This window comes from Balearica regulorum, chromosome 4 (assembly GCF_011004875.1).
Source record: "Balearica regulorum gibbericeps isolate bBalReg1 chromosome 4, bBalReg1.pri, whole genome shotgun sequence".
Lineage (NCBI taxonomy): Eukaryota > Metazoa > Chordata > Aves > Gruiformes > Gruidae > Balearica > Balearica regulorum.
In genome coordinates this window covers 16,765,033-16,792,879 of record NC_046187.1, presented here as the reverse complement: position 1 = coordinate 16,792,879, position 27,847 = coordinate 16,765,033, and the positions used below count along the sequence as shown (strand labels likewise).

Here is a 27,847-nt window from a genome sequence, read left to right as displayed (position 1 = left end):
ATGCATTGCCATCAGAGCTGCAGCATGGATTGGATTTTACAAAGACATCTGTAGTGCAGACAGCTGCTGTACCTAAGTGAGGATTTGATTGTACACTCGATCTTTCAAACAGCCACTTGTCCGTATCTTTCCCATCATTTTTATTATCGTGGATTTAAAAAAGAATGTAATGGTTACAAAATCAGAATTGTTCTGAAATACATTTTCATTTTTAAAAAAGTAAAATGTGTTGATTTTAGGAAGACTTTCTTTCCTTCCATCCGAGTGCCCTGCCTCCCCCAAATAACCTACCTCTACCTCCACTTACATAGTGATTTGAGGATCTTGCTTGAAAAGTCAAACTATATCTAGAATCTGAAATAAATCTGAAAACAGTGTTAAGAAAACATTTAACACTTTTCTTCCTGTAAGATAGCACAATGGGACCTGCCCTCCCAACATAGATTGTTGCCTTTGATAAAAATTTTCCCAAAATTTGGAAAAAAAAAATCTATAGAAATACTGTGTATATTCTATATACCCATGTTTCTAATAAGTCAGGTATTCCCTTCAGTCTCCCCCTGACATAATGTTTTTCCCTGGTTTGAGGACAGTTGATTTGATCAGTCCAGAGATGTAGGTCTTGGGTATCCTCATGCTTGGCACGTTCTCGTGTCTCAGAGTAGATAGGCATCACCTGCAAACTGGCTAGACCTGTCTAGAAGCAGTTGTGGTGATGAGTCCACTCATTTCCCCGTGCCACCTATGAAACTGCAATTTACTTGACAATCTACAGGCAAATTAAAATGCTGCTGTTCTCTGATAGAATCGCTGGGGAAAATAATAAATGCACAAGCTCTGCTGGTATGGGGCTGAATTAAACTGGTAGAAGGTTTCATTCTTTGTTCAGTGGAAAAGGTTAGAGGGTGTACCAGATTATAAGTGAGTGCTGAAATTGTGGTCCCATACTGTGAGGTTATATGAAATACCTGGAAGATTTTTTAGCCAGTAGAGAGATCAAGATTGATGGAACAGATTTGTCTTGGTGACATAGAGTGGAATGATGAATAAGTGCAAATGATATTTTTTAATTATAAGAAGATGGTCCGATGAGAAATCCTGCAGGCTCTTGGCTAGAGAGAGAAAGTGCTACAGAATACCAGAAAATAACCAGTTTGAAATTCATCATCTGAGTTATTTTGTTTAAAAAACCCTCACAATATATTGTAAACTCAAAACCAAAAACCAAACAAAAAACCCATCAAAAGATAAGATTTTGATAAATGCTCAGATCTCAATTTCTCAAGCATTTTATCTGACTAGCACCTTGCTTAATTAAGACCAAGCATCAAAAAACATTTTCCTCTCAATTCAATGATATTTCAAGCAGATTGGTTTAGTCTTGGCACAATCTGAATGTGGTAAATAAAATTACAACTGACTTTACAGCACACAGCTACTTATGACCTTTACTATAAAATGACTATTTTGATTCACAATTGTACCTTCAGAAAAAAAAAAAAAAGTTCTAAATGTGGTTTATGAAAAATCCTCAGCTATGTTTTTGTTTACATTTCTGCCAGTTACACTGCTTGAAATGCAAAATGTAGCATTTTGATTATTCATCATATATATTTTGATCATTTCCTCAGTTGGGACATGGGCAAGTAATCACACAGGAGGACTTTAGAAATGAAACTTGGGAGAGTTCCTTTCTACTCATTCTGTATCAAGACGAAGTTGAGAGCTTTCAGGGTTTTAAAATTACTTTTACTAATTTTACTGTAGCAAGTACATGTACAATTCAGATTATTGAATATCTTGACCTTTCAGGTGTTTCTACTATCTTGTTTTGACAGGAAAATCTCCAATACAGCTTTTCCTGGTGTGTTCTTATGAAAAGGATTGGTTTCAATACTTTTCTATGTTCTTGTAAAATATTTTTTTGGGAGGTATATTTCCTGGCAACTTTAATGAATACACATTAATAAAATCCATGGAAGTTAGCATTCAGATGAAAGAGACACTTAAAGGTTTCAATGTGTCTATCTGCTATAGTTTGTATTATCAGTTCAGTTGTAAGAGCTGGTATGTAAGTTATTTTTTTAGTCTTAATCAAATAATTTTTTTTTTAAATAGTGTATTTTCACACAAAATATGACTTTCTGTGTTCTCCATTTTGTAAAAAACTGTACAGTTGAATAGGAATTCAAAATGTTAACAATGTTTGAAATAATAACTTAATCTTTCTAGTTTACAAAGCCATGGGCATTGTGCAGATCTACACAGCTGCAGCAGAAGAGTTGGCAAGCAGATTTGGATGCTAATTCTGTAATTGTAGATGGTAAATGACCAACAGTTCCTTTTCAATCTTTTCAAGCTATTCATGTAAATAAAAGGATTCTATGTGATTCTGTAATTATTTTAGGTGCACATTTCAATTTGTCTTCTAGAATTTTGATTCATAGTTCCAGCACTTGTCCACCAAACTGAAAAATAAATCTTCCATACTTTAATTTCTAGTGACAAACGCCTTGACCTTCAAACTCAGAAGAAGGTGAAGAAAAATGTAACTCACCTGGAAGTCTTTGAAGCTTCTTGTGATAGTAGAAAGCATATTAGCAATAGAGAAGTACTTAAAGCAGCCCTTTGCATTGAAAGATATGTGGGAGGGTGGCTTGAACACAGGGCATTCAAGACAGTAAAGATTAAGATAACGTCTTGATTGTTTAATCCATGTACCATATTCTAGTAGTTAAGAATTCTTGATTATTAAAATTTTGCTATGAAAAAAACACCCATGCTTAGCTAGTCTGTCTGTCATGGCTGTTCTGCACCTTCAAGGTTAGGGAGAATTCAGTGTTAGCGAGTGCTCTACTGGGACCCATTTCCATTACTTGATCTCAAGAAGGCTCTCTATTAGTTTTTAGAAGAGAATGGCCTGTGTGACGTTTGCTCCCTCTGCCTTCAGAGAGTCTTGGTGTACATACATGTTGTACTGTTAATTCTGGGGCTTGCAGTTTTTCAGGTAGAGAATCAGGCTGTAACTAAGAGACTGTTTATTGCACTCTTCCTCTCCCACTCCCTTTTAAGCTTCACTTACTTATAAAAAAATAATCATGGATTCTATAGTATAATTATTGTTTTTCATTTTGTCATCTAGTATTGCTAAATGACGCACCAGTTCCTGAGAAATGACATACTAGAATGCTGTAATATGCACTTTTGCCTTCTGTCTTGTAGTTTATATCAAGTTAAAAGAGCTTATGCACATTGCAGGTTGAGTGTTAATGGAGGCTGCATAACTTCAGTTAAGATATCATTTTTCTGGTGATCTCTAAGCCCCAATATAAGAAGTATATCATAAAAAAACTTGTACCTAATTCAAATAAATAGGTCAAATAGGAACTAAGTCATCCATTAAACAATCTATTTTATTAGTTTTCCAGAATTCTAAATTAGGATAATAACAATCAGGTCATACTATTTGATAATCATCAACCTTTAAAAGTATTCCTTCACTTTATATACTAGAGGAGAGGGAGTTTTTGCCACTGATACAATTAACGATGAGGTCAGACAGCATTTTTTGCTATCTGCTCCTGGGCTGTGGAAAACAAACATGTATTTTTCCTCCCACAAAAAACTTTAATCAAAAAAAAATAAAAAAAAAGAATGTTGAACACTGAGTTTCTCACCTTGCCAAGTTTCACTGTTCTACTTTTCCTCTGCTGAGATACAGAACCTTGTCTTTCCCCCAAGATTCTGATTATGTGCAGATAGTATTTCACATAGTTGGTGATCTACTTCTGTAATTTGGGATAAAATTTATTTATCCCAAAATAGAATAGTTTTATACAATCACCTTTGGAAAGGATCATCCCTTATAAGCACTATGGAGAAATTGTTTTTATGTATCTGTCCATACGAGTTTATGGGAATGGAATTTGTTCTTGCTTTCTTTTAAGATTTTCTTGTACACTGCACACCTCTTTTAGTTCCACATTCTTGTCTGTTTCTTTAGTCACTCTTCACTTATTTCTTACGGCAGTGAAAGTAAAACCTATCTGTAATTGCAGTCTACAAGTCATGGAACATCCCTACCAGCAGTTGTAAGGTACTACTGTAAAATGATAGCCTGCATTAAATGTTGAGCTGGTGTTTTGAATCTCTCTACACCACTTCAGTATTTTGAATTAGAGGAGTGGATCAACGAGAAAAAATGTAAGTCATCACATTTTTAAATAGAATTATATTTTATTTTAATTTCAGTTGTGTGTCTATTCTTAAGTAATATTCCATGTCCGCAATACAATTATTTTAAAGTGATTTTTGGTGCCAGGAAGATTTCATGTCTCCATATGCACAGCTGCATTTCTAAGATGTCATTCTAGCACTGCAGAACTGTAGGGTTTAGCTTGAATAAAGAGATTCTCCTGGTCACTTGATGAGGACATTAATTATTAACTATTATCACTAACTATTTTATCTCTCGCACGCTGCACTTTTTGGTTGTGTTGTGTTGTGTTTCTTGGACTGTTAACTATTAAATGATGGGCAGTGTCACAAACTGTCAGGAAGGAGGACTTGTAATGAGATGGTAGGTGAGAAAGTGCAAAACTGAGTATCAACACAATTTTCTTAACACTTTATCCTCTTCATTCATTCTTGCCAAGATTTTTTCCCCCTAATATTATTGCCCTATTGTATTTTTGAAGGACTGTGCAGAAAATGAATATCACTTAAACATCTCCCACAATGAAATAAATAACTAGTATGTTTAGTGAGCGTCTTTAAAGAAGACCCGTTTGCAGATCCTTTTGAGCAATCCATGTAGTATATATTTTATTAATGGAACTAGTTTTTATACCTGCTTTTGCTTCCCGTTTCCTCATCAGTTTGATGGCTTACTGTACAGTCAAGCAAGTGTCGTAGAGAAGATAGATGATGTTGTTCAGCTGTATGGTAGAAAATTAATGGACACGCACAATAGAATAAACAGCAATGGTCAGGAGAAGCATAAATGACAATAGCTTGAAGGCATAATCAAGAAGGTGGAGCATTTTCTAGAATTCAATTGTGTCTAGCAATGCTGGAATATAATCCCATACTTTCTTGGAATATACTTAAGAGAGTGTAGAGCATTTTTTGGCAGGTCTGCACTTGCAGAAACCTCCAAGTAAAGCATTTGCCCATTTGTAAAGTCAGTGGTGCTTGCCTTCCAACATCCTTAAAAACTCAGCCCAACAATGAATGTTTGTAAATAAATTATGATGTCACAAGGCAAGAATCAAGATATCCTGTACTGTAAATAGGAGGGAGATTATTACCCTTTAAAAATAGAAATAAAACTGTAAGCAATTAAGCCCTTTGAATAAGTCTAGAGTCTCATCTTCCTTCTGGCTTTTCTTTTTCCCAGGGCCGTCAGTGGAGGAGCCTGCAATGCTCCACTCTTAGTGTAGAGCAGCAGCTCCTGGGTGAGACTTATGGAGGCAGCTTCTTTGGGCACCTCACAAGTTGAGGTGGGAGATGCCACTTGCAATTTCTCCTCTAGCACACTTTTGTAGCACACCTTTGGTTTGTACTGACATATGTAGGTGCTGTGAACCAAAGCTGGTCTAAACATGAATTTATATTACCTCTGTGTCTTCCTAAGTCTGACTGTCATCACAACTGGGAGATTCTTGTGGGCAGTGATATTCTTTGGAGATTATGGTTAATTTTATGTATCAGCAATTCCAAAGAATGCTTTTAAAGTACAACTTAGTGAGAGAAACCCATGTTTAATTGATGCTTTTGATTTGTTAATGACCTACATGTGGTTTCTTTTTATCATGATTTTTTGTATGCTTTCTTCCAGCCATCTCTGTGTTCAAGCTGCATCTTTGAGAAGGGTGGTCTCTTTGAGTGTCTGACCAAACATCATACTTGCACATTATCTGCTTCTCAGTATTGGCTCCTAGTAAATGCAATTAATTTCTCATGAAAAATCATGTATTACATGTCATTTAGGTCACATTCCTAAGACAGTGTGAATAAGACCAGGTATTTTTAGTCGTTTGCTCAGTCCCCATCACTATGGTAACAGGAGATTTTATGACTGTGAGACAGATTTCTGTCTTATATCCTAGATTTGGGAGACTATTGCTACTTTTCACTCTGTTCACAGAAAGACTAGGAAAGGTTCATGCTTCCCTACTCATTATTTAATTTATTTAGGGTCTCTTTGCTATGAAGTGTTATCAAGGCTTGTTCGGCCATTTAAAGCAGTGTGTAGGTTTCTTATTCATGTTGAGTTCAAAACTCTCCCAAATTATGAACGTGTAAATGATGAATAATTGCTGAAACATGGAGATGAGCCTGTGTCTAAAGGGCACCCATAAAATGATTTCTAACATGGAAGCATTTTGAATAAATGGCACTTATCTGTAAAGTGCCCTTTTTCAATTTTATAATACAAATATAATTATTTCTGAAGATAAGTTATTAACAGAGTATAACTTTGCTAAATTGCCTGGGAGAGACACTGCAACTGGTTGAATGTTTTGAATTGCTGAATACTGATTTGATGCAACCATCTTCTGTGCCAGTGCAGAGGATCCCATACCACCAGACTGCCTATTCAGGAATGGAAAGATAAGGGCGACAGAGGTGTATGTGTCTGGGCAGAATGATGGAGAGATCTACTGATAATTACTGTAATGAACTTTTTTGGATGAACATTGCATCCTGTATGGCCATGTGACTGATCTGCAGAAGGCTGAAACAAGAAAAGGAGCCCTGGCCTTGTGGTTATTTAGTCAGAATACAGGGGTGGGGGGGAAATGTCAGATTTTCTCTTGAAAATGTTTCCATTTCATTTTACTCTTAACCATTGTCTTTTTTTTTTTTTTTTTAATGAATCTAAACATAGCTGATAAAACAGGGCCTGTGAAAATAAGTGCCCAGATGTTAAGTGTCCTGTCACTTTTCCATTTATGATGAGTACCATCTTTGACTAACAGTAATTTAGGCAGGAAAAGCTTGAAGACTTTATTTTACATGTTCTCTTGAGAGTTTTAATTACATCAATCATACATAACTACAAATCTGATTTGTATGGGATCTGCTTATTTGATGTAAAGATTAGACAGTGAAGATGGTAAAATTATCAGAATAAAATAAGAATATTTGTAGCAAAGTGCTAATATTCATCATTACATAACAAAGAGCTTTCTGTCAAAATAGGAAAGAAGACTATCTGTTATAAAATACCTGCAAAATGTGAATTAGAAAGTTTAGGTGGAATAGAAAAAAATATGGAAGGCTACTAGACGTACTGTTTTGAGTCTCGATGTTTATACAAGCAAAGCTAATACAATAATTTTATGAAATGAGAATATAGTAATGACACTGTCAGGTCATTAAATAAAGATGACATTGGTACCTGGAGTGGACTTACGGGTGCTGAGTGGAGGCTTATACAGAAAAACATGTTTGCGATATCCTTTTGAAACCATCTTTTTAACTTCTGGGGAACAAAGTGAGCTTCCTTTAGGTCAAATGAATTTAACCACAGATGATTCTTTAGATGTATCTATACATATCTTGTTCTCCATACTCTGAGGAAAAATAAGTGACTGCATTACTAGCTAACACATTGCTCGCTTATAAGTTAGGAATCAACTAGAAATAATTGAATGGTTTTCTATCAGTGGTGAGGTTTAGCTGCTGGTTTCAAGAAAAAGCCAATTAAAATTAAGGTCATAGTGCAGTGATTTTTAGTTTTCATACACGAGTAATGATGCTATATCATCATATTTCAAACCAATTTGTGCTGCTCCTTCATTCTGCTATTGAAAAGCAGAATGCCATGCACTATGCAGTCAGGAGAAAACCTCAGTGCCACACTGCTGTACTTTCTTTGAATAAAATAGGAAAAATAGAGGTAATGAACCAATCAATTTTAGCCCTTTACTTGGAAGTATCCATTGAAATTATACCTAATTGTTATGAAAAATATGTCTTTAAATATTTTTCAGAAAGCAGTATTGTAGTCTATGTTTAAATATTTTTTTTTTCTCTGATTGATTCAAAGTGCTGCATGTTCTATCCCGGTAAATATTTACATTAAGTTCAGAGGAACTATGCATGCATGTAGTTTAGGTACTGTGTCTGCCAGATATTTTGCTTCTAGATTTGCTGAAGAGTCCAGCAGTAATACCTTGTTATTTAATGTAGTCTGCAGTCACTGGAATTACTACTGTTAGTGCTTGTTGAGACTGGTTTAGGTAAATAATTGTGAGCCGATCCTGGTATCTGTTGTTAAGGCAAACTGTTCACAGTTGTAGCATCCTGATAATTGGAGTATTTTCAAATAAAATTTAAACACAGTAAGGATTTTCTCTGCAATTGGCCCTTCTGAGCTGCCCTACTAAACCCCAGATTTTTCCATCTTCATATTTGTGATCTTGTTAACTAGTCTTGTATTTATACAAAATATCCAGTGTTTAGGCTAAGGATATGAAATATCACACATTCTACTTGAATTTGAATCATTGCCTATAAGCCATCTCAATTTATATCAGCCTTGCCTGATTGCTGATTTTTCTACATTTGCAGGGAGGTAATAAGCCATCTCTTCATTAAGAAGTGTCCAGAATTTTCATATATTTAAATTTTCATATATTAGTGGAAGGTAAGGTGTTTTTTATGGGAGCTTTTAGGTTGCAGACTAGTCTGGTTTGATTTGAAACAACAAATTATACTGCAAAACAATGGACTCTAACAAACACATCAAAGCAATGTGTCTTCATTAAAGTCAATGCCAATTCCCCTTCAAGCTGCAGAGAGGGAGGGGAGATGCAGGAGGTTCCCAGGGAATGCTTCCTTGCATGAAGCTGATAGAGGGTAGTAGAGCACTCCCACACTGCCCTTGTCACAATCTGTGGTTCAGAGCTTGACTCATGCTGAGCCTTCATCATTTTTCAGTTCCACTGGGCTGTTCCATGATAACTGGTGCCTGTTACTGGAGCTTTTGGAAAGCTCTCATGGTTTTGGAGGTTCAGCTCAGAAATGGCACTGTGTGACCGAAGCTTTCCCCAATGCACACTGCAGTTATTTTCTCTCTCAGTTCTTCTTTACTGTGGTTCATATTTGTGACATCTTATGCATAAATTGTTAAATATTAGCAACACCTAATAGCAATTTCTGTTGCAGTCATGCCAGAAAAGCCTTATTTATAGAGCAGGATCCTTCTGTGTTGAGTACCATGCACATTCTGAAGAAAAATATGCCTCCTGCATCACTGATAGGAAATTGCCTGCTAAACCAGTTTATTTTTCATTAAACGAAATCTTACAGGACGAGCAACAGGAAGCTATGAATACTGTAATAGGAACAAAGGTGTAATAGCTCTCATGCATCTGGCAGAACACAATACTTGGGAGTTTCTTTCATTGTACAGTTGTTTAACAATGTTCTCCACACCGATGTGGTAATGAACTCTAAGACAGAAGTAGGCTATCATTATGGCCATTTAAGCCAAATAGGACGTCAAGAAATTTAAATTCCACTGTGGAAGAACCCTACAGGTGAGTTAGTGATAATGAATAGATGCATTAGTAAAATGTCTTAATAGAACTGTTGCAAAGCTTTGCATTTCCTACATAATGGTTGCTGGATCAAGGCTAAATGCAAATCTGATCTAATGATCACCTTCAGGTCTTAAAGACTGTGGGTCATTCATTATCAAGTGCAGCAAAAGGAAATAAAATATGTATAGTATACCCTTCTCCTTGGCTGCTGATTCTTTCCCAAAAGAATTACAGATAAATATGAGTTTAAAAGTTTAAAGAACTCCCACAACATCTGGAATGTTTGTCAACAAGCATGCAAGGATCCCTGCTGCATCCAAATGCTATCTGCTCAATGTTTGTCCACCAGCATCCTTTCTAACCTACCACATATATACAAACATAAGCCATTGTTTCCGTTTCAGTTTTCCCTTTTAAAGGAAGGTAAAATTCATGCTTAAGAGTTTAATTTGCTTGAGTGTTTTGCTATAAGCATATCATCAGTGTGCTCCTCCTGGGGTTGGCACATCGGAACAGGAAATGCAGTTTGGGTTACCCACACAGCCAAGAGTATCCTAGGCCAGCCACTGACCTTGTTTTAAGATGATTAAAATGTTATTTCTTTTTGACAGTAATAATAGTCCAAAACATCATTATGGATTTATGAAGTTGTTTTGATAATACAGTTGAGACTTAAACAGAACAAATTACCTACTTAGTTAATGAAGAGATTTTTTTGCAAGTCTGTTCACATTTTGCATCATATTTAGAATTGTTCTAAAAACCCGCTTTGGAACAACAATGCAACTATCTGAGAAGTAAATTTTGTCCTTAAAATTCTCCTTTGCTACAAGGTCTACTGAATAGTTGACAACAGTTGAACTAGTAGTATGCTGACACTGCTGCCTGTCATCCAGACTGATGCTGTCTTATTTATATTCTCCTGTCTTGTCTCTTCCTCTTACACCTAAGTTATAAAATCTTGGACTGGCTTTTTGTTCCATCTGTGTTAGAATCTGACACTGAGGGTCTTGCTCTGTGCCTAAGGCTCCTGAGCACCATCCTAATACTAATAGATAGTACAAATAATGATGCATTGTCAAATCTGCTTTAAAGAAAGTTGAGGAAGTTTAAAATTTAAATGATGGAACTTCTCTGCACCCATATAGGCAGGATATAAGTCCTTACACATGACTAGTTTTCTATGCCAGCTGCGTCTCTACACCCGAATAGAGGAAGGATGATCCCTATCACAGTGAATCCAGTGGCAGGTTATGAGTGGGAAGTACGACAGGATTGCAGTACTTGCCAATCAGGGTATGGCCAGTGGTGGAACACAGAGCAGTTTCTATGCTGGCCTGGCTGCTTGTGGGACCATCTGGCTGAAGATTAGGGAGAAAGGATCTTCCCATCTTCCCTGGGCCAGCATTGTTCATTGCAAGTGCTTATCACAAATTTGTGGGGAGTAACCTCTGGTCTGAAGCTTAGGATGTTTTTTTTCCTGCTCTCTCTAATGACACTATTTAGGATCACTGCAATAGAGTGGCTTGATCAAGTTGCCTGTCTTCTCTCTTAGCACTTTGGCCTTTCTCAGGCCCAGAAGGATTATTTCATCAGATGACATCTCCTTCCACCTGTCAGTTTGTGTTTTCATTAGTGTCACTACAGGGAATTTATATTTTTATAGAAATATTAGTGGCTCAGTTTGCTAATACATTTCATGCAATAATATGAAGTGCAGTTCATTCCCTTGGTACAATAGCACACATTTTAAAACCTTTTTAAAGGTGTAAGTAAATTAGCAGGTGTGCCACAGCAAAATAGTTAACAAGTAACCATAATGCTGCTTTGTCTATTTTGCATTTGTGGAGTCTTTATCTAGATTTTCCAAATCAGCAACTGGTACATGTAGGCAGTCTCCATTTCATTATGGACAAACATGGAAGTATTGCAGCAGTGTGCACCCACTGATTTGTCTCCAGTTCATCCTCATCTGTCTCTGGCCTCAAGTTTTCTCTTTGCTGTGGCTAGATCCTGTACATCTCTTGAAATCTCTATTGGTGTATCCACATGAAGTAAAAAATGAAGTGCCTTCCATAAAGAGAACTCATCAAGTTCACTTGTTCCTTAATGGCATTAGCTTTTTAAACTTTTTTTCATGTAGAATTTTACTTTAGTTCCTTAATTGGATGAACTGCTCTTGAAGGTCCACCAATACTGATGCAGCAGGTTCATTGCCTCTTATGCCTGAACAGCAGGATAGCTGTTAAAACATCTCGGGATGACATTTGCTCTTTATGCAATTGTGTTGTTAACTGCCGTTCCGTTTGTTGTCCTCTGTAACACAAGTCTTTACTGCTGCCTAGACAGTTTCCCCATTACTGAGCATTTGATAATTTCTTTCCAAGTTTACTACTTTGCATTTGTCTTTACTGAATTTTATCTTATTGACTTTGGGCCATTTCTCCAATCTATGAAGATCATTTTAAGTTTGACTGCACTCCTGTAAAGTGCTTGTAACTGCTTCCAGCATGGTGTCACCTACAAGCTTTGTAAGTGTCTTCTCTATTCCATTATCTTAGTAGTCATTAATGAAAATATTGAATAGAACCAGACTCAGGACAGACCTCTCTGTGACCTCACTTTATACTTCATCTCAGTTTTGACAAGAAAGTATTTATCCACCCTTTGAATAGGATATTTTGATCCCTAATAAGAAAAAATGAGTCAGCGGAAAATATGAGCTTAAAGATTAGTTAGCTATTCAGAGATTCACAAATTCTAGCATAGAATAGCAGTATGTGGGAGAGAAATTAAATGTTCACCATTTATTGCTACAAATATGTCTTTCACATGATTTAAGAAGGTTTATTCTCCAATAATACATGAAAAGATTTATCATTGGAGTATTCTTAGTCAGAAAGATATATATTAGGTTTTAAAAGTTCAAAGAACTTCTTGCTCTATGTGGGGAGATGGACCCTATAAATTGACTTAACCATCACACCTATTAACATATATATTATAATATTTATAATATATTTTGGTAGATGCACAGTACAATGCATCTATACAGATATGTGGATATGTATGTATAGTCCATAGAGAATATATAAAAATAAAGTTGAAGACTTGCATAACATATCTTGAAATAAAAATGACCTATCTTCAGTGAACAGAAATCACTTGTTACACAGGAGAAAATATGAATTATCGCTGTTCCCATACTAGAAGATCTCTTGACAGAGCAATGAATGCAAAGAGTTTAAACATCTTATTTGATAACTATGAAGGCAGAATCATTCTAATATCCAGTTTATGTACTACTTTATGGATTATGCTAGAATTTCATCCTTTTTTTTGCAATTTTTATCCATACTTTAAAAGCACAATAATCTTTCCAATCCTGCTGTGTTGTGGATAAGTATATATTATTCTCATTTCTTAAATGGAGAAATAAAGAAAAGAGTTTAAATTATTTGTCTCTGTATACTGAATAAGTGTTAGAAATTTGGCCTGGATTGTTTAAAACTGGCTTAGAACTAGTTCTTATGCCCATGGTCATCAAGTATGTGATTTAATCATAGAATCGTAGAATGGTTTTGGTTGGAAGGGACCTCAAAGATCATCTAGTTCCAACCCCCCCCTGCCATGGGCAGGGACATCCTCCACTAGATCACGTTGCCCAAAGCCTTATCCAACCTGGTCTTAAACACTTCCAGGGATGGGGGCCTCCACAGCCTTTCTGGGCAATCTGTTCCAGTGCCTCACCACTCTAATGGTAAACAATTTTTTCCTAACATCTAAGCTAAATCTACCCTCCTTCATCTTAGGTAGCAATTTATTTTCTAAGTAGCAGTTTATTTTTTTGACTGTCTTTCATATGTGTATGCACGTATACGCTCATACTTAGTCCTTTCCCCTAGACACATACTTAATGCACATGTACTCAACTTCAGCTAGTTCTTGTTGCCTGTTGAGATAGGTACTACTTATGAAAAAATGGTCCTGAATTCTTTCTATCCGTATGCAGGAGACTGGGTAGGATACAAAATCCTTTAAATAAAAATCACACTTGCTTTTTCTGATGAAAAATAGTTATCAAAGTAGAGAAACTGCCCCATTTGTTTAATAGAACCCTAAAATCTTAACTTTGCTTTGTTTTTTGTTGTTTTTTTTTTTTTCCTGTTAGGTTTTGATAACTTGGTGTTTTTTAGACAAATTCCAATCTATCAGTAATAACAACATACAGCTTTTTGTCATGATAACAAGAGCACGGGGACTTTGCCCCATTGAAATTATTTTGCAAATTACCTCTATGTTATTATACAAGACCCTTCCCAGTGGAAAGTAGTGGCAAAAAAACCAAAAACCACAACCCAACCCCCAAAAAACCCCACAACCAAAAATCTTTCCTAAAGAAAACAGACTTGGTTGTCAGTTTTGATCATGAGTAACTTTTTGGTTTTCTCTTATTTGGTTTGCTGGGATTACATTGGTCTCAGTTCTGCTATTCTGTCTGAAATTGAGTTTTAGTGTAGTGTTGCTAATATTTTCTGTCACCCAGCAAGAAGCTATGTTTTGTGCTGGGGACATCTATCATTGTGACCATTGTTGTTGGAGTATTTTTCCTCTGGTTCATGAATTATTATTTTAATTTCTTTAAGTTGTGCTGAAAGCTGCATACTTGTAGTAATTCCTTTTGAATCCATTGTTTGAAACTGCACCCCTTACGTTGGATGCCTTTTATATAATGTTGTGATAACCATCCAACTTCTTGAAACGGTCTCTAGAACATATGGGGAGGATAAGATCCAAGATGTCTCTCTGCTGTAGTTCAGGACAGCGTTTAATAAATCTCTGTGGGGTAGATGACTGAATACTTCAGAATACCCACCAACAGACTGCATTTTCTTAAAGAAAGTCATCAACACTGTCAGCTAAAAACTGCACTTAATATATTTTTACTGGTTTGAATACTATATAAAAAATGATGGTTTTCTGCATTTCTATATTAATGAATATTTTCTTTTAAATGTAAAATTAAAAATAATAATAAAATAATACCTATATCTAGATTTCCTAGTTTCTTATCCAAGAACATGCAATCACAGTATATGTAGTTTAAGACAATGATAAATAAAATATCTGTAACTCTTTTGTTAGAAAACATTCCAGACTAAATCATTAAGTCTCAAATAGATATTTCAAAGTGTATTGTCTTCTAAATATACAGACAGGCTCTCGCTTGTAGGATTTAATCTGTAGGCCAATGACATCAATAGAAAAACTGATTCAAATTAAGCTCATCGGTCCAAATAATTGGTCTTCGCCATAGGTTCAAAGACATATGGAAAACGCTCATTTAAGCATTGGCATAATACTGTCACACTGAATTAAATATTTGGGTGAAAGTAATTAAATAATGATTTCAGTCACTTATATCCCTGTCCTGGTTCTGGCAAGGATAGAGTTAATTTCCCAAGGAGCCAGGACAGGTGAGCCAAGCTGGCCGGGGGCTATTCCATACCATGTGGCATCATGCTCACCATAAAAGGGGGCTAGTCAGGCAGGGGCGGGTTCGGCGTGTCGGCATGGCTCCAGGACGGGTCGAGCGTCCGGTTGGTTGGTCGTCGGATCGGTAAAATCGTTCTCTGTTATCACCCATTGTTACTATCTGTTATCAGCACTGTTGGTGATTGTTCTCCCTCTCCCTTGCTGTCCCAGTAAACTGCCCTTATCCCAACCCTCGAGGCTTTGCCGTTGTTTTTCCGTTCTCCTCCCCGTCCTGCCGGGGGAGGAGTGAGCGAGCGGCGCGTGGCACTTAGCTACCGGCTGGGGCTAAACCACGTCAGTCCTTTTTGGCACCCAACGTGGGGCTCGAGGGGTTGTGATAATGACAAGTCTGACCCAAGTGTGTTAAAACAAAGTTGTTATAAGCATTTATAATGTTACTGAAACAGTCACTGGTCATAATGATGTTCTGTTTGGTCACATGGCTCTGGTTTGTAAACCCGTGTTTACTCTATGCTATCCCTGCGGTGCTGTTTATCACCTCTGGGAGAGCGGTTCGTGTTCTCATGTTGTTGTATTGTGTGATAATGACTTATGATAACATATCATTGACAGTCATGGGTCTGAGCTGGTATGTGTATGTAGCATTTCGGTCAGGCCCGTACCTCGGTCAATATCTTTCAGAATTGATTAATAATTGGACCCAATCTATGGGGAAGACGGGGGGGGATACCTTCTCCCACTCTTTCACCTCCTCTTTTCCCTTTTGGTTGGTTACAACAATTTTTGAGTATTTTGAATACCCTTGGAATGTTCATGCCAGTATATTCCTATTGCTAGGTCTCCTGAATGCTTTCCCACTCCTGTTCAGGGTTAGCAAAAATCTTTTCAAGAGTACCACCCAGGGATCTTCCCCAAGGCTGAGTGGTCAGGGCTGGCATGGCATGTGGGAGAGTATGGGCGGGTATCTAGAGACCTTTTCACCCCCAATGGTTTGGAGCTTCACTCCTGAACAATTGCAAGACCCTGATAAAATGGTAGAATATTTGAAAGGAAAATGCTGTGGGGATTCTAAGGAGACACAACTTACTGCGCTGTGCTGGGCCCTGGCCACAATCTATCAAACACTGCTTGATAGTAGACAGCACCATCCAGAGGGAGAGAGTGGACCAACAGGCACTGCAGCTACCCAAACCCCCGCAACAGGCACTGTAGTGGAGTCAAAAGATCAACCCACACCAGTATCAGTCGCCCCTATACACAAAAAGAAATACACAAGGAAATCGGTTCGCTTAGTGAAAGATGGTGATGAACCGGGGCCATCACGAGAACAAGAAGAAGAGCCAGAACCAGAAGTGATCACTCGATCCCTGTCCCTGAGTGAGCTGCGAGATATGCGGAAAGATTTCAGCCGCCTTCCAGGGGAGCATATTATTACCTGGCTGCTCCGCTGCTGGGATAACGGGGCCAGTAGCCTGGAACTGGAGGGCAGGGAGGCCAAGCAGCTGGGATCCTTGTGTAGGGAAGGGGGCATTGACAAAGCAATTGGGAAGAAGGCGTAGGCCCTCAGCCTCTGGAGGCGCCTCCTGTCAAGTGTGAGGGAAAGGTATCCTTTCAGCGAAGATGTCGTATGTCGGCCAGGCAAGTGGACCACTATGGAGAGAGGTATCCAACATCTGAGGGAATTAGCTGTGCGGGAGATGGTTTATTATGATCCAGACAATGCACAGTTGCCCACAGACCCCGATGAAGTCCACTGTACCCGACCCATGTGGCGAAAATTTGTGCGAAGTGCATCATCATTGTACGCCAACTCACTGGCAGTAATCGACTGGAAAAGTGAAGAGGCACCCACGGTGGACGAAGTGGCTGGCCAACTCCGGCAGTATGAAGAGAGCCTTTCTTCCTCCCTAGTCTCGGCTGTGGAGAAACTGTCTCAGGATGTCCGGCAACTCAAAGAGGATATATCTTACTCCCCACCTGTACAGACCCGCATTTCAGCTGCTAGGAGTAAGCGTTTTTCTGCTCCAGAGAGGGGATGTAGAGCATACACACCACGAGGTATCCTGTGGTTTTATCTGCGTGACCACGGAGAAGACATGAGGAAATGGGATGGGAAGTCCACCTCAACCCTGCGGGCACGCGTACATGAGCTACAAGGCAAGACAGCTGTAAGAAGGGACTCTTCCAGAAAGAATGCTGCACCAGTTTCCACCGGGCAGCCCCCCAGACCACGTGAAAGGCCAGATCGCACTTCTGATCCTCTTGAAGGGACTTCTAAGTCCTTTTTGCAAGACGTGAGTAGTGACTATGATGAGCAGGACTAGAGGGGCCCTGCCTCCAGCCAGGTGGAGGAAAGGGACAATAGGGTTTATTGGACTGTGTGGATCCGATGGCCTGGCACATTGAACCCACAAGAGTACAAGGCCCTAGTGGACACGGGTGCACAGTGTACCGTAATGCCATCGAACTATGAAGGGATGGAACCAATATCTATTTCTGGTGTGACGGGGGAATCCCAACAGTTGACTCTGTTGGAGGCTGAAGTAAGTCTAACGGGGAATGAGTGGCAAAAGCACCCCATTGTGACTGGGCCGGAGGCTCCATGCATCCTGGGCATAGACTACCTCCGGAAAGGGTATTTCAAAGACCCAAAAGGTTACAGGTGGGCTTTTGGAATAGCTGCCTTAGAAGCGGAGGAAATGGAACCATTGTCTAGTTTGCCTGGTCTCTCGGAGGACCCTTCTGTTGTAGGGTTGCTGAAGGTTGAAGAGCAACAGGTGCCGATTGCTACTTGTGGTGGGTTGACCCTGGCTGAGGGCCAGGTGCCCACCAGAGCTGCTCTATCACTCCCCTCTTTCATTAGACAGGGGAGAAAAGGTACAATGAAAAAAAAAAAACTTACGGGTCGAGATAAGGACAGGGAGAGATCATTCTCTAATTATCATCACGAGCAAAACAGACCGAACTTAGAGAGGGAATTAATCTTATTTATTACTAAGCAAAACAGAGTAGAGGAATGAGAAATAAAGCCAAATCTTAAAAACACCTCCCCCCACCCCTCCCATCTTCCCGGGCTCAACTTCACTCCCGGCTTCAACCTCCACCCCCCCAGCGGCACAGGGGGACGGGGAATGGGGGTTACGGTCAGTTCATCACGCGGTGTTTCTGCCGCTTCTTCATCCTCAGGGGGAGGACTCATTGTTCCCCCGCTCCAGCGTGGGGTCCCTCTCACGGGAGACAGTCCTTCATGAACTGCTCCAACGTGAGTCTCCTCCACGGGGTGCAGACCTTCAGGAGCAAACTGCTCCAGCGTGGGTCCCCCACGGGGTCACAAGTCCTGTCAGCAAACCTGCTCTGGCGTGGGCTCCTCTCTCCACGGATCCACAGGTCCTGCCAGGAGCTTGCTCCAGCGCGGGCTTCCCACGGGGCCACAGCCTCCTTCAGGTGTCTCCACCTGCTCCGGCGTGGGGTCCTCCACGGGCTGCAGGTGGAATCGCTACACCCCCTCATCCTCCCTCCATGGGCTGCAGGGGGACAGCCTGCTTCACCATGGTCTTCACCACGGGCTGCAGGGGAATCCTGCTCCGGCGCCTGGAGCACCTCCTCCCCCTCCTTCTGCACTGACCTTGGTGTCTGCAGATGTTCTCACATCTTCTCACTCCTCTCTCTGGCTGCAAAAGCGCTCTCTAACTGTTTTTCTCTTTCTTAAATATGTTATCACAGAGGCGCTGATTGGCTTGGCCTTGGCCAGCGGCGGGTCCGTCTTGGAGCCGGCTGGCATTGGCTCTATCAGACACAGGGGAAGCTTCTAGCAGCTTCTCACAGAAGCCACCCCTGTAGCCCCCCCGCTACCAAAACCTTGCCACGCAAAACCAACACACTACTACAACTGTGCACCGGCGGCAATACCACACCAACAGAGACTCCCTGGTTCCCATCCACAAACTAGTTCATCAACTGGAGGGTCAGGGAGTGATCAGCAGAACCCGCTCACCCTTTAACAGTCCCATATGGCCAGTGCGGAAGTCCAATGGCGAGTGGAGGCTGATGGTAGACTATCGTGGCCTGAATGAAGTCACACCGCCCATGAGTGCTGCCGTGCCGGATATGCTGGAACTTCAATATGAACTGGAATCAAAGGCAGCCAAATGGTATGCCACAATTGATATCGCTAATGCTTTTTTCTCGATCCCTTTGGCAGCAGAGTGCAGGCCACAGTTTGCTTTCACTTGGAGGGGCGTCCAGTACACCTGGAATCGACTGCCCCAGGGGTGGAAACACAGCCCCACCATTTGCCATGGACTGATCCAGACTGCACTGGAAAAGGGTGAAGCCCCAGAGCACTGCAATACATTGATGACATCATTGTATGGGGCAACTCAGCAGAGGAAGTTTCTGAGAAAGGGAAGAAAATAACCCAAATCCTGCTGCAGGCTGGCTTTGCCACAGAACGAAGTAAGGTGAAGGGGCCTGCGCAGGAAATCCAATTTTTAGGAATAAGGTGGCATGATGGGCGGCGTCAAATCCCTATGGATATTATCAACAAAATAGCCAATAAATTAAATTGCATGATATTAATAGCGATATACTGTATCAATGGTATGACCATAAGAATCACCCAAAACTAATGAAGGATGGACTTTGAAACTGAACAAAGTGCCACGATGATGGAACTAGAACTGACTTCAGCTGGTGCCCAGAAACTTTATTGAAAAATCACATCTTTGGCATCCAGACTGTGAGCATGCACCATTGCTCCTGCTCTGAGAGACTGTAATGGCAGATGGAACCCAAAGCCATGGACTAAATGAACTCGACAGACATTTTGGAGCGATAGCCCATAGAGTAAGGCAATGAGATCTGTAAAATAATCTGGGCATGACGTAGATGGTATGGAATAAGGGGTGGATAATGTCCTGGTTCTGGCAAGGATAGAGTTAATTTCCCAAGGAGCCAGGACAGGTGAGCCAAGCTGGCTGGGGGCTATTCCATACCATGTGGCATCATGCTCACCATAAAAGGGGGCTAGTCGGGCAGGGGCGGGTTCAGTGTGTCGGCGTGGCTCCGGGACGGGTTGAGCGTCCAGTCGGTCGATCGTCGGATCGGTAAAATCGTTCTCTGTTATCACCCATTGTTACTATCTGTTATCAGCACTGTTGGTGATTGTTTTCCCTCTCCCTTGCTGTCCCAGTAAACTGCCCTTATCCCAACCCTCGAGGCTTTGCCGTTGTTTTTCTGTTCTCCTCCCCGTCCTGCCGGCGGAGGAGTGAGCGAGCGGCGCGTGGCACTTAGCTACCGGCTGGGGCTAAACCACGCCAATCCCTTTTTAAAAACAGTTCATGATATCAGATTAAATATCTGTAAAACCTATGTTGAAAGTTTATGCCAGTATAACGAATACAGTTACTAAAGCTGCTTTTGCTATTTTGTTTTTCCAGCACTGAAGGGCTATTTGAATGTAACAGAAAGGGTCTAGATAAAAACTTAAGAATTAAAATTTAAGATTTTTATTAATGTCTTTATCCTGGAAAAAAAAAAGGACCACAGCTTTACTTATGGTCTGTTCCATTAAATTCTGTAGAAACAATTGGAGCAAAGTCCCTGGAAAATGCTGGTATTTTACAAAGATTTATCAATTTCATCAATATTTCTAGGTCAAGGAGAAAATTGTCAATCTATTATGAGGGAGTATTTTAACAATATTCTATTTTGTTCAGGTTTCAGAACTTTTTTCCAGAACTTTCTTCCAATGAGGATTCAGAAAAGAATCTCACTGTAGGGGAATTAGTGGGAACCACCCTGTTTTGGTTGTATGGATTTAACAGAGTTAATGGTATGTTTTGTGTTAAAGACACATATAAACATTTGAAATTGCATGATCCAGAATAGAAATTGCATTTTTATTAATTTTACTGTCTGTCATGGCATAAAGTCTTTGTCATTTTAAAATAAAATTGCACCTGTGTAACAACTAAAAGTTATTTAGACTTTCATAGCTTGATCTTATGCTTCCTGTTGAAAACAAATCTTCTGCTGACAATCATGATACAGGAAAAGAAATTTTCTACTTTCAGAAATGACCAGAAAGGCATTGTTGTGTGTAAACTTGTATTTCTTAAATATAAGCCTCTGCTTTTATATTGCTGAGTTCATATGGAACATCTGTACATGGAAGAAGTGGGATTTTTAAAAAGCTCATTGAGATATGTTTATGCTGTGTGACAGATTGTGGTCTGGTACCCTTCAAAACTGTGGACCCTTCATCAACCAGAGCAGAATTAGACCTTTTGTCAAAGCACTAGAAAAAAAGTGCTTATTACACTGGTTTTCCTTTCTCTTGAATATGGAGTAGTTCAAGCAATACCTCATGTAGAGGAAATCTACATCTACATTTTCTGTTATTAAATACATTGTCAGTGATACCTTAACATAATAGCTCATTAAATGTACTGGCCACAGATATAATTATAGAAATGACAGGGGAAGGGAAGAATGTAGAAAATGGAGATAACTACTCAAAATTTCCTGAATATGAGTCCTAGTAGGTAAATCAACTTTTTGGTACAAAAAGTACAAAAGTTCAATTTGGAACAACATGAAATTCTTTTATTCTTCAGAGTTCAGATCATACATAATTAAAATTTCTCAAGAACTATCGCCTGCATGAAATTTCAGCCAAATAGTGAAAAACTTGGTATGGTAGCTTATCTTCTGCCACCTTTAAAGGGAGAAATTTAATTAAATTTTAGAGGATCACTGTTTATAACCTTGGCTCCGTCAAATGCAAACATGTTTTTAATTCACCTGCAGACTTCATCCATGGCCTAAACAAATTTGAAGGCATATAGTTATCTCTTCACCCCAAAACTATTGATAGTCACAGAATCACAGATTGGTAGAGGTTGGAAGGGACCTCTGGAGGTCATCTAGTCCAACCCCCTGCTAAAGCAGGATCACCTAGAGCAGGTTGCACAGGATCACATCCAGGCAGGTTTTGAATATCTCCAGAGAAGGAGACTCCACAACCTCTCTGGGCAGCCTGTCCCAGTGCTCGGTCACCCTCAAAGTGAGGAAGTTTTTCCTCATGTTCAGATGGAACTTCCTGTGCTCCAGTTTGTGCCTGGTTGCCCCTTGTCCTGTTGCTGAGCACCACTGAGGAGAGTCTGGCCCCATCCTCTTGACACCCGCCCTTCAGATCTTTATAAGTATTGATGAGATCCCCTCTCAGTCTTCTCCAGGCTAAATAGACCCAGCGCTCTCAGCCTTTCCTCGTACGAGAGATGTTCAAGTCCCCTAATCATCTCTGTAGCCCAAAGAGTGTTTGTTTGTAAAGCCCAATTAGGGGCTAGTAAAGCACACAGAATTTTATACTTTTTTCTAGCTGGTGAAATTCCTCCATCCTTTTAAATGAACATAAAATTGAGGTAGATCTTTTCTTGAATGTTCACAAGAAGTAATGGGCCGTGGTGCTTTGTGGAAAACCTCAGATGGAGTATCATGTGTAGTAGCTGTTTCCCTGACACAGCCTTTGCCTGTTGCCTTAGGAGATGTAGCTCATCTGTGTTTTCCATTTACCCATTCTCTAAAGCATGATATCTCCTAGAAAGAATAAATTTCAGCTTGCGCAGTTTTCAAAATACTATATGCTGTATGAAATATAAATACATAGAACTGGCTTAATTACTGAAAGCTGTTTAACCTTTCAGGCTATCAAAATGCCCTATGTAGAATATAGCGAGCTTTGGATGCTTTTACAGAACATTATATACAAAATCATATTTTAAGATAGAAGCCAGGGCCAGCATTAGGACTTGCCCTCTTCAAAAGTAGTGGCAGAGCTTTTATTAATTGTAATGGTGAATCATTAGGGGATAACATAGGAGACTCATAGTTAACTCCATATGCATTCTACATGTTCCCCACCACCCTGCTGTCCTCAATTTTTACCAACATGGGAGATGAGGTTAATTTATATGAGGTAACAGCTGAAACTTTGAAATTCTGGTGTCTTTTGTTGGTTCATGTCACAACCTGAGTGTTATTTAAACTTCTATTTTTTTTCATATTTAATACTGGATAATACTCTAGAGGCCTCTTTAAAACAGCTAATGTTCCCTTTGGCACTGAAATCCACTTACCTTAACTGACTTCTGTTATACTTCAACCTGATTCTCAGAGTCACAATGGTAATATTCATTTTAATGTCCCAATAGGCTCTCAGTATTCATCAAATATTTGATTTACATTTCTAATAAGGCATATGGAATGCAGAAACATGAAACCCATACTCTGCCATGATTCTAACTACTGTCTCTTTCATTAACACTGTGAATTATTTCTCCAAAATAATTAAAATACATAATTGAATATACTAGAATAATTTTGGAAAATTAGTTTAATTATTCCAGTGCTTCTATTTGGAAAGATCACATAATTTATAATAACAGAATAGGCAAATATGAATTTATTCTCCCAGAGTCCTTTTGTTTATAGTTACCTTTTTGAGAAAACATATATACTTGAAATGCTTATGCTTGTAAAGCAACACAGTTACAATGTAGATGTTTTGTACTCCAGAATTGTACTGAAAAAAAAAATAATCTCAGAATTATTTTGACAACTAATAGGTGTGTTCTCCCCTTTAGGAATTTGTTTTTTCTATATGCATACTGTAATACAGAAAGTATTCTTGACCATTTAGCCACAGTAAAAGTGAATATGCAAATGAATCATGTATACTATATGAAGAATTACTTTTACACTAGAAATCACTAGACTATGTATACAAAAACAAAAGTGCAACTGAAATAACCAGGAGATTAATTGAAAGGGTTAAAAATTCCTGGCATACCCACAGTTTTGGAAGTATAATGCTGCTGTGTAGGCAACTGCAAAGTCTTGCTAGGGTTCATAAGTGGCTTCCTGTGCAAGAAACTAAGGAGGTTTGTGATTCATCAGAGGGTGACCAGAAGGTCTGAAAACTGGCCATAAACCTCTGAACAGCATTTTGCAGCTGCTACTGCAACATATTGAGTTGTGGGACTGAATGGCGTTTTGACCATTATAACCGTAGGCGGGAAGTGTATTGAAGAGAGCAGAAAAACTAGGCTAAGAGAAAACCTGAACTGGAAAATTATTAGCAAAGAGAACTGGAGTGAAGGAACAGGACGGGAGATCACTACAATAATAAAAAGACAGGTATCTTAGTAACTTGAAAAAATTCTTTAAAAATCTTCAAATTTTGGGGCTCCAACTGCCCCAGTCAGTTCTTTGACATGATGTCAAATGGTACCCCCTAGGGACCTGCTCCCATCAATGGTTATATCTAAATTCTCTGAGGTACTGGACTGACGTGGCGTGGGTAAGCAGAGGACATGCACAGCTATACCCATGCGTTGCTCACATGTCTAATCCTTGTTATACAGAGGGCTCGCGGGTGACTGGCTTCCAGTCTGGCAATACTGCCATGCCTAGAAACAAATGGCTCATAAGCTACCGATTCCTGTTGTGGGAATCCTGGTATGGCTCATTTCTCCTGTGGTACATTCAGTACCTCTCATTCACAACCTGCACTGATTCCTGTATTTATTTTTTTTTAGTATGGTTTGTAGTGTTAGTTTGAACTTGTAAAATTTTAAATGTCGTGTGTGTGTGTGTTATTTCAGGGGTTGCTTTTGCTGCACGATGGAGTATAACTTATAGCACTGCAGGGCCAGCTCTTGAACCAGGATAATACCACCATGCCAGCACATGTGTGGAACCTGGACTAATTAGCCTTGCTGAGAGACACGGCTAATTAGTCCAGACTTAACACAAATCTCACCATGCTTCTGGGAGCTGAGCTGGTATTGCTGCATGGTGATATATCAGCCTGCTAATTCACTCAGAGCTCTCTGTGGGATCTCTGAGTGGACTGGGTCATCAGCTACGCCCTCGGATGGGTCTCTGTTTGGGACACCTTATGGCACGGAAGCTTTTAGTCTCTCACCAGGTTTAATCTCAAGGAACTGACAAGGGCATCCAAGATGGCTTCCTTATTCTAAATTTTGTTTCCATACTCAGTCTGCCAACATGTTCTGTTCTTCAGTGCATGTCAGAGGCTTGCTTGCTCATCCAGACTCCTGTGCTTTCTGCTCTTCTTTGTCTCGCTGGCTGCAGCAAGCAGATCTCCAGTGGCAGAGTCCTCTTTCCAGTCCCGACAGGGCCACAGGCTCTGTGCGGGGTGCAGGGGACACCATGCATCAGGGCTCCCAGCTTTCATGCTTTGGCTCGGTCGTTGTGAAGCAGCTGAGTGATGAGACAGTGAGCAATGCAGAGGGTCAACTGCTGGATCAGGCACCTGCCACGAGTGTCCTTAACAATATCCTTCCCAAACCCAGTATCAGCAAAAGTGGGATCAGATTTTTTTTTGTCTGAAGACAATTATTTTCTGTAGTAGAGATATGAGAGGAAAGGGATGGAATCATTGATTCTACCTCATTTCAGCCAGTTTTCAAATCACTAGCTGCTATTTTGTCACCTAATCTTGCTCGGTTTCATATTTGGCTCTTGCAAACTGTATGAAAATGTTGCAGACTGCAGCATAGGAAGGACGAACAAAAGCCATGTGAGGGGAAGATGGGGTGCATAGTAGGAGAGGAATAGTAGGCTATTTCCCTGTGTTTTTCCCTTCAGGCAAACAATGTTAAGTGGTTGGATTGCTTAGTGAATATTACTCTTTTCATCTGGTTTTATTCCATACATTTTACCAAACTGAATAGTGATTATTAATAACAAGTGAGATTTTAATAGGTCTTATAAAAATACTGTTCCATGTAAAGATTGCTGATTTATCCCAAAAAGAGCTGTTACAACAGCTGTGCATAATCCCTTTTTTTCTGAAAGAAATACTAGAGTTCAGACAGCTGGGCCTGTGTGTGTGCACTGGGGGCAGAAAATAGCTTTTATTGTTGTCCTATTATTTCAAGAAAGGAGATTATTGAGTAACCTAAGAATTCTTGGAGCTGTTTAGCACTTTCTCTGTTCATGCCAGAGAGAATCACACATTTACTGCTAATGAGCAGAATGCAGCTTTATGACTTTGTCTGAATATTTTGCCTGAGATGACTTCCTTTGCTGCTAAAATCACTGGCAGAACCCCTCCTGTTGGTTTTAATGAGGAAGGATTGGACCTTTAATAAGCATCACAGTCACGTAAGCTTGGGGTTTGTTTTTTTAGCATCGTGCTTTTTAAGTGTTTTTAGTTACTGCCTGCAGTGTATACAGCTGTGAACTTGGATAATAAATAAGGATTATTTCTATGAAGAAACCTTTGGCAGCAATTTTTGCTTTGCTGAGGTAAGCTGTTAGTCATCTGCCACCAAAGGGTAATCAGCTAGATTTTAAATATTGCTGTGTCTTTCTACTTTTACTGTATTTTTGATTAGTCAATAAATACATGTTCAGTCTATTTCCAAAGCCCAGCAATCAGTATAGATGCAAGATACATTGTTGAAAAGAAACATACCAACAACAGCTAATTGTAAAGCTTTTGGTTGTTCTAAGAAAAGTTTGGGCTCACTTGGAAATTAGTAGAAGGCGGTAAAGCTTCATTATAAAAACATCACAACCAAAAAATTGTGTTGACAGGTGGTAAAGTACTTTCTCACGACTGAATAAACTTATTCACAGATAGTAAAAGTGAAGCCAGAGAGACTGCACTCCCTGATACTAAGGGTGAATCTGAGCTTTGGTACCCTGCAGGCAAACACAATTCAGGTTCAAAGGCCTAAATTTAGACTTCTAAATCCATATTTAGGAACCTGCCTGATTTTCAGAAGTGCTTAGTACCAAGTCAAGGAGACTGTCTTGTGTAATAAAATAGAGATACGAAAAGAATCATAGTTTTCTATTCTTGCTTGTTATGAAATAATTCGGAGCCAAAAATCCAAATCCCTTCCATCCTAAGTCTCCCTTCCTGAATCCCCAAACAAAAAGTGCTGAAAAAGTCTAAGAAAAAGTTGTAACAAAATGTACTGTGTAAGTGGAATTGTTTAGCATATTGAGTAAATAAAAATGGCAACAGCCTGACATGGTTAAAAACCAATAGATACATCCTGGCTTATAGGTAGAGAGTTAGGAAATTAGCTGTTTGGGTTCTTACTTACCCAGCCAAAAAGAGAGAGGTTTATTACTTGCATTACAGGCAAACGGGACGTGGTATATTCAGTCATTGGATGTACTGCAACAAAACACCAAATAAAAAGTAATGGTTTAGCCATATCTGAAGAAACTCTCCTGACAAATAAGGAACATGTCGTATCATCAAGTATTTTTCTCCACCTCTGCTATTTTTTGTCCGCAATATGGATGCAGGGAATGACGTGCACTATCCAGATGACTTTTGGTTCAAATCTGGTTTGAATAAACCTTTACTCAGTATTTTAACTTGTAAAGCCTTTAGCTGATAGCAAAAGATTGAGATGCATAATATTTCTTCACCTCAATAAAGCAGTTCTTGCTGAAAAAGACTTCATTCCTTGGAATAATCAAGATCATATCTGTTATCATGTAGCAAAGTCTTTCTCTTTTCCACCCAGTTCAGTAAGAGGAATTTTCATTTTAAAAAAAGTGTAAATAGATAAAATAAGTGTAAATAGATAAAATAAAAATTGCCATTGCACAAACCAGTCAGATTTGATTATACAGTTATAACAGATATGAAACTTGGAGCACTTTAAGGCCCATGGATAAAACTGTTGAGAGACTGCTTAAATATTCCACTTCCAAGATGTCAGTCAAATTTGTAATGTAGGTAT

General features: G+C 39.4%; 1 protein-coding gene across 1 annotated transcript in view; it reads left to right on the top strand.

Moving 5' to 3' along the window:
• The window catches only part of IQCM (IQ motif containing M), a 126,109-nt gene that overhangs the window by 37,909 nt on the left and 60,353 nt on the right, over nt 1-27,847 (top strand). Inside the window, 2 exon segments of the mRNA XM_075750680.1 lie at nt 2,503-2,706; nt 4,067-4,203. Coding sequence (XP_075606795.1) covers nt 2,503-2,706; nt 4,067-4,203 — 341 coding nt within the window.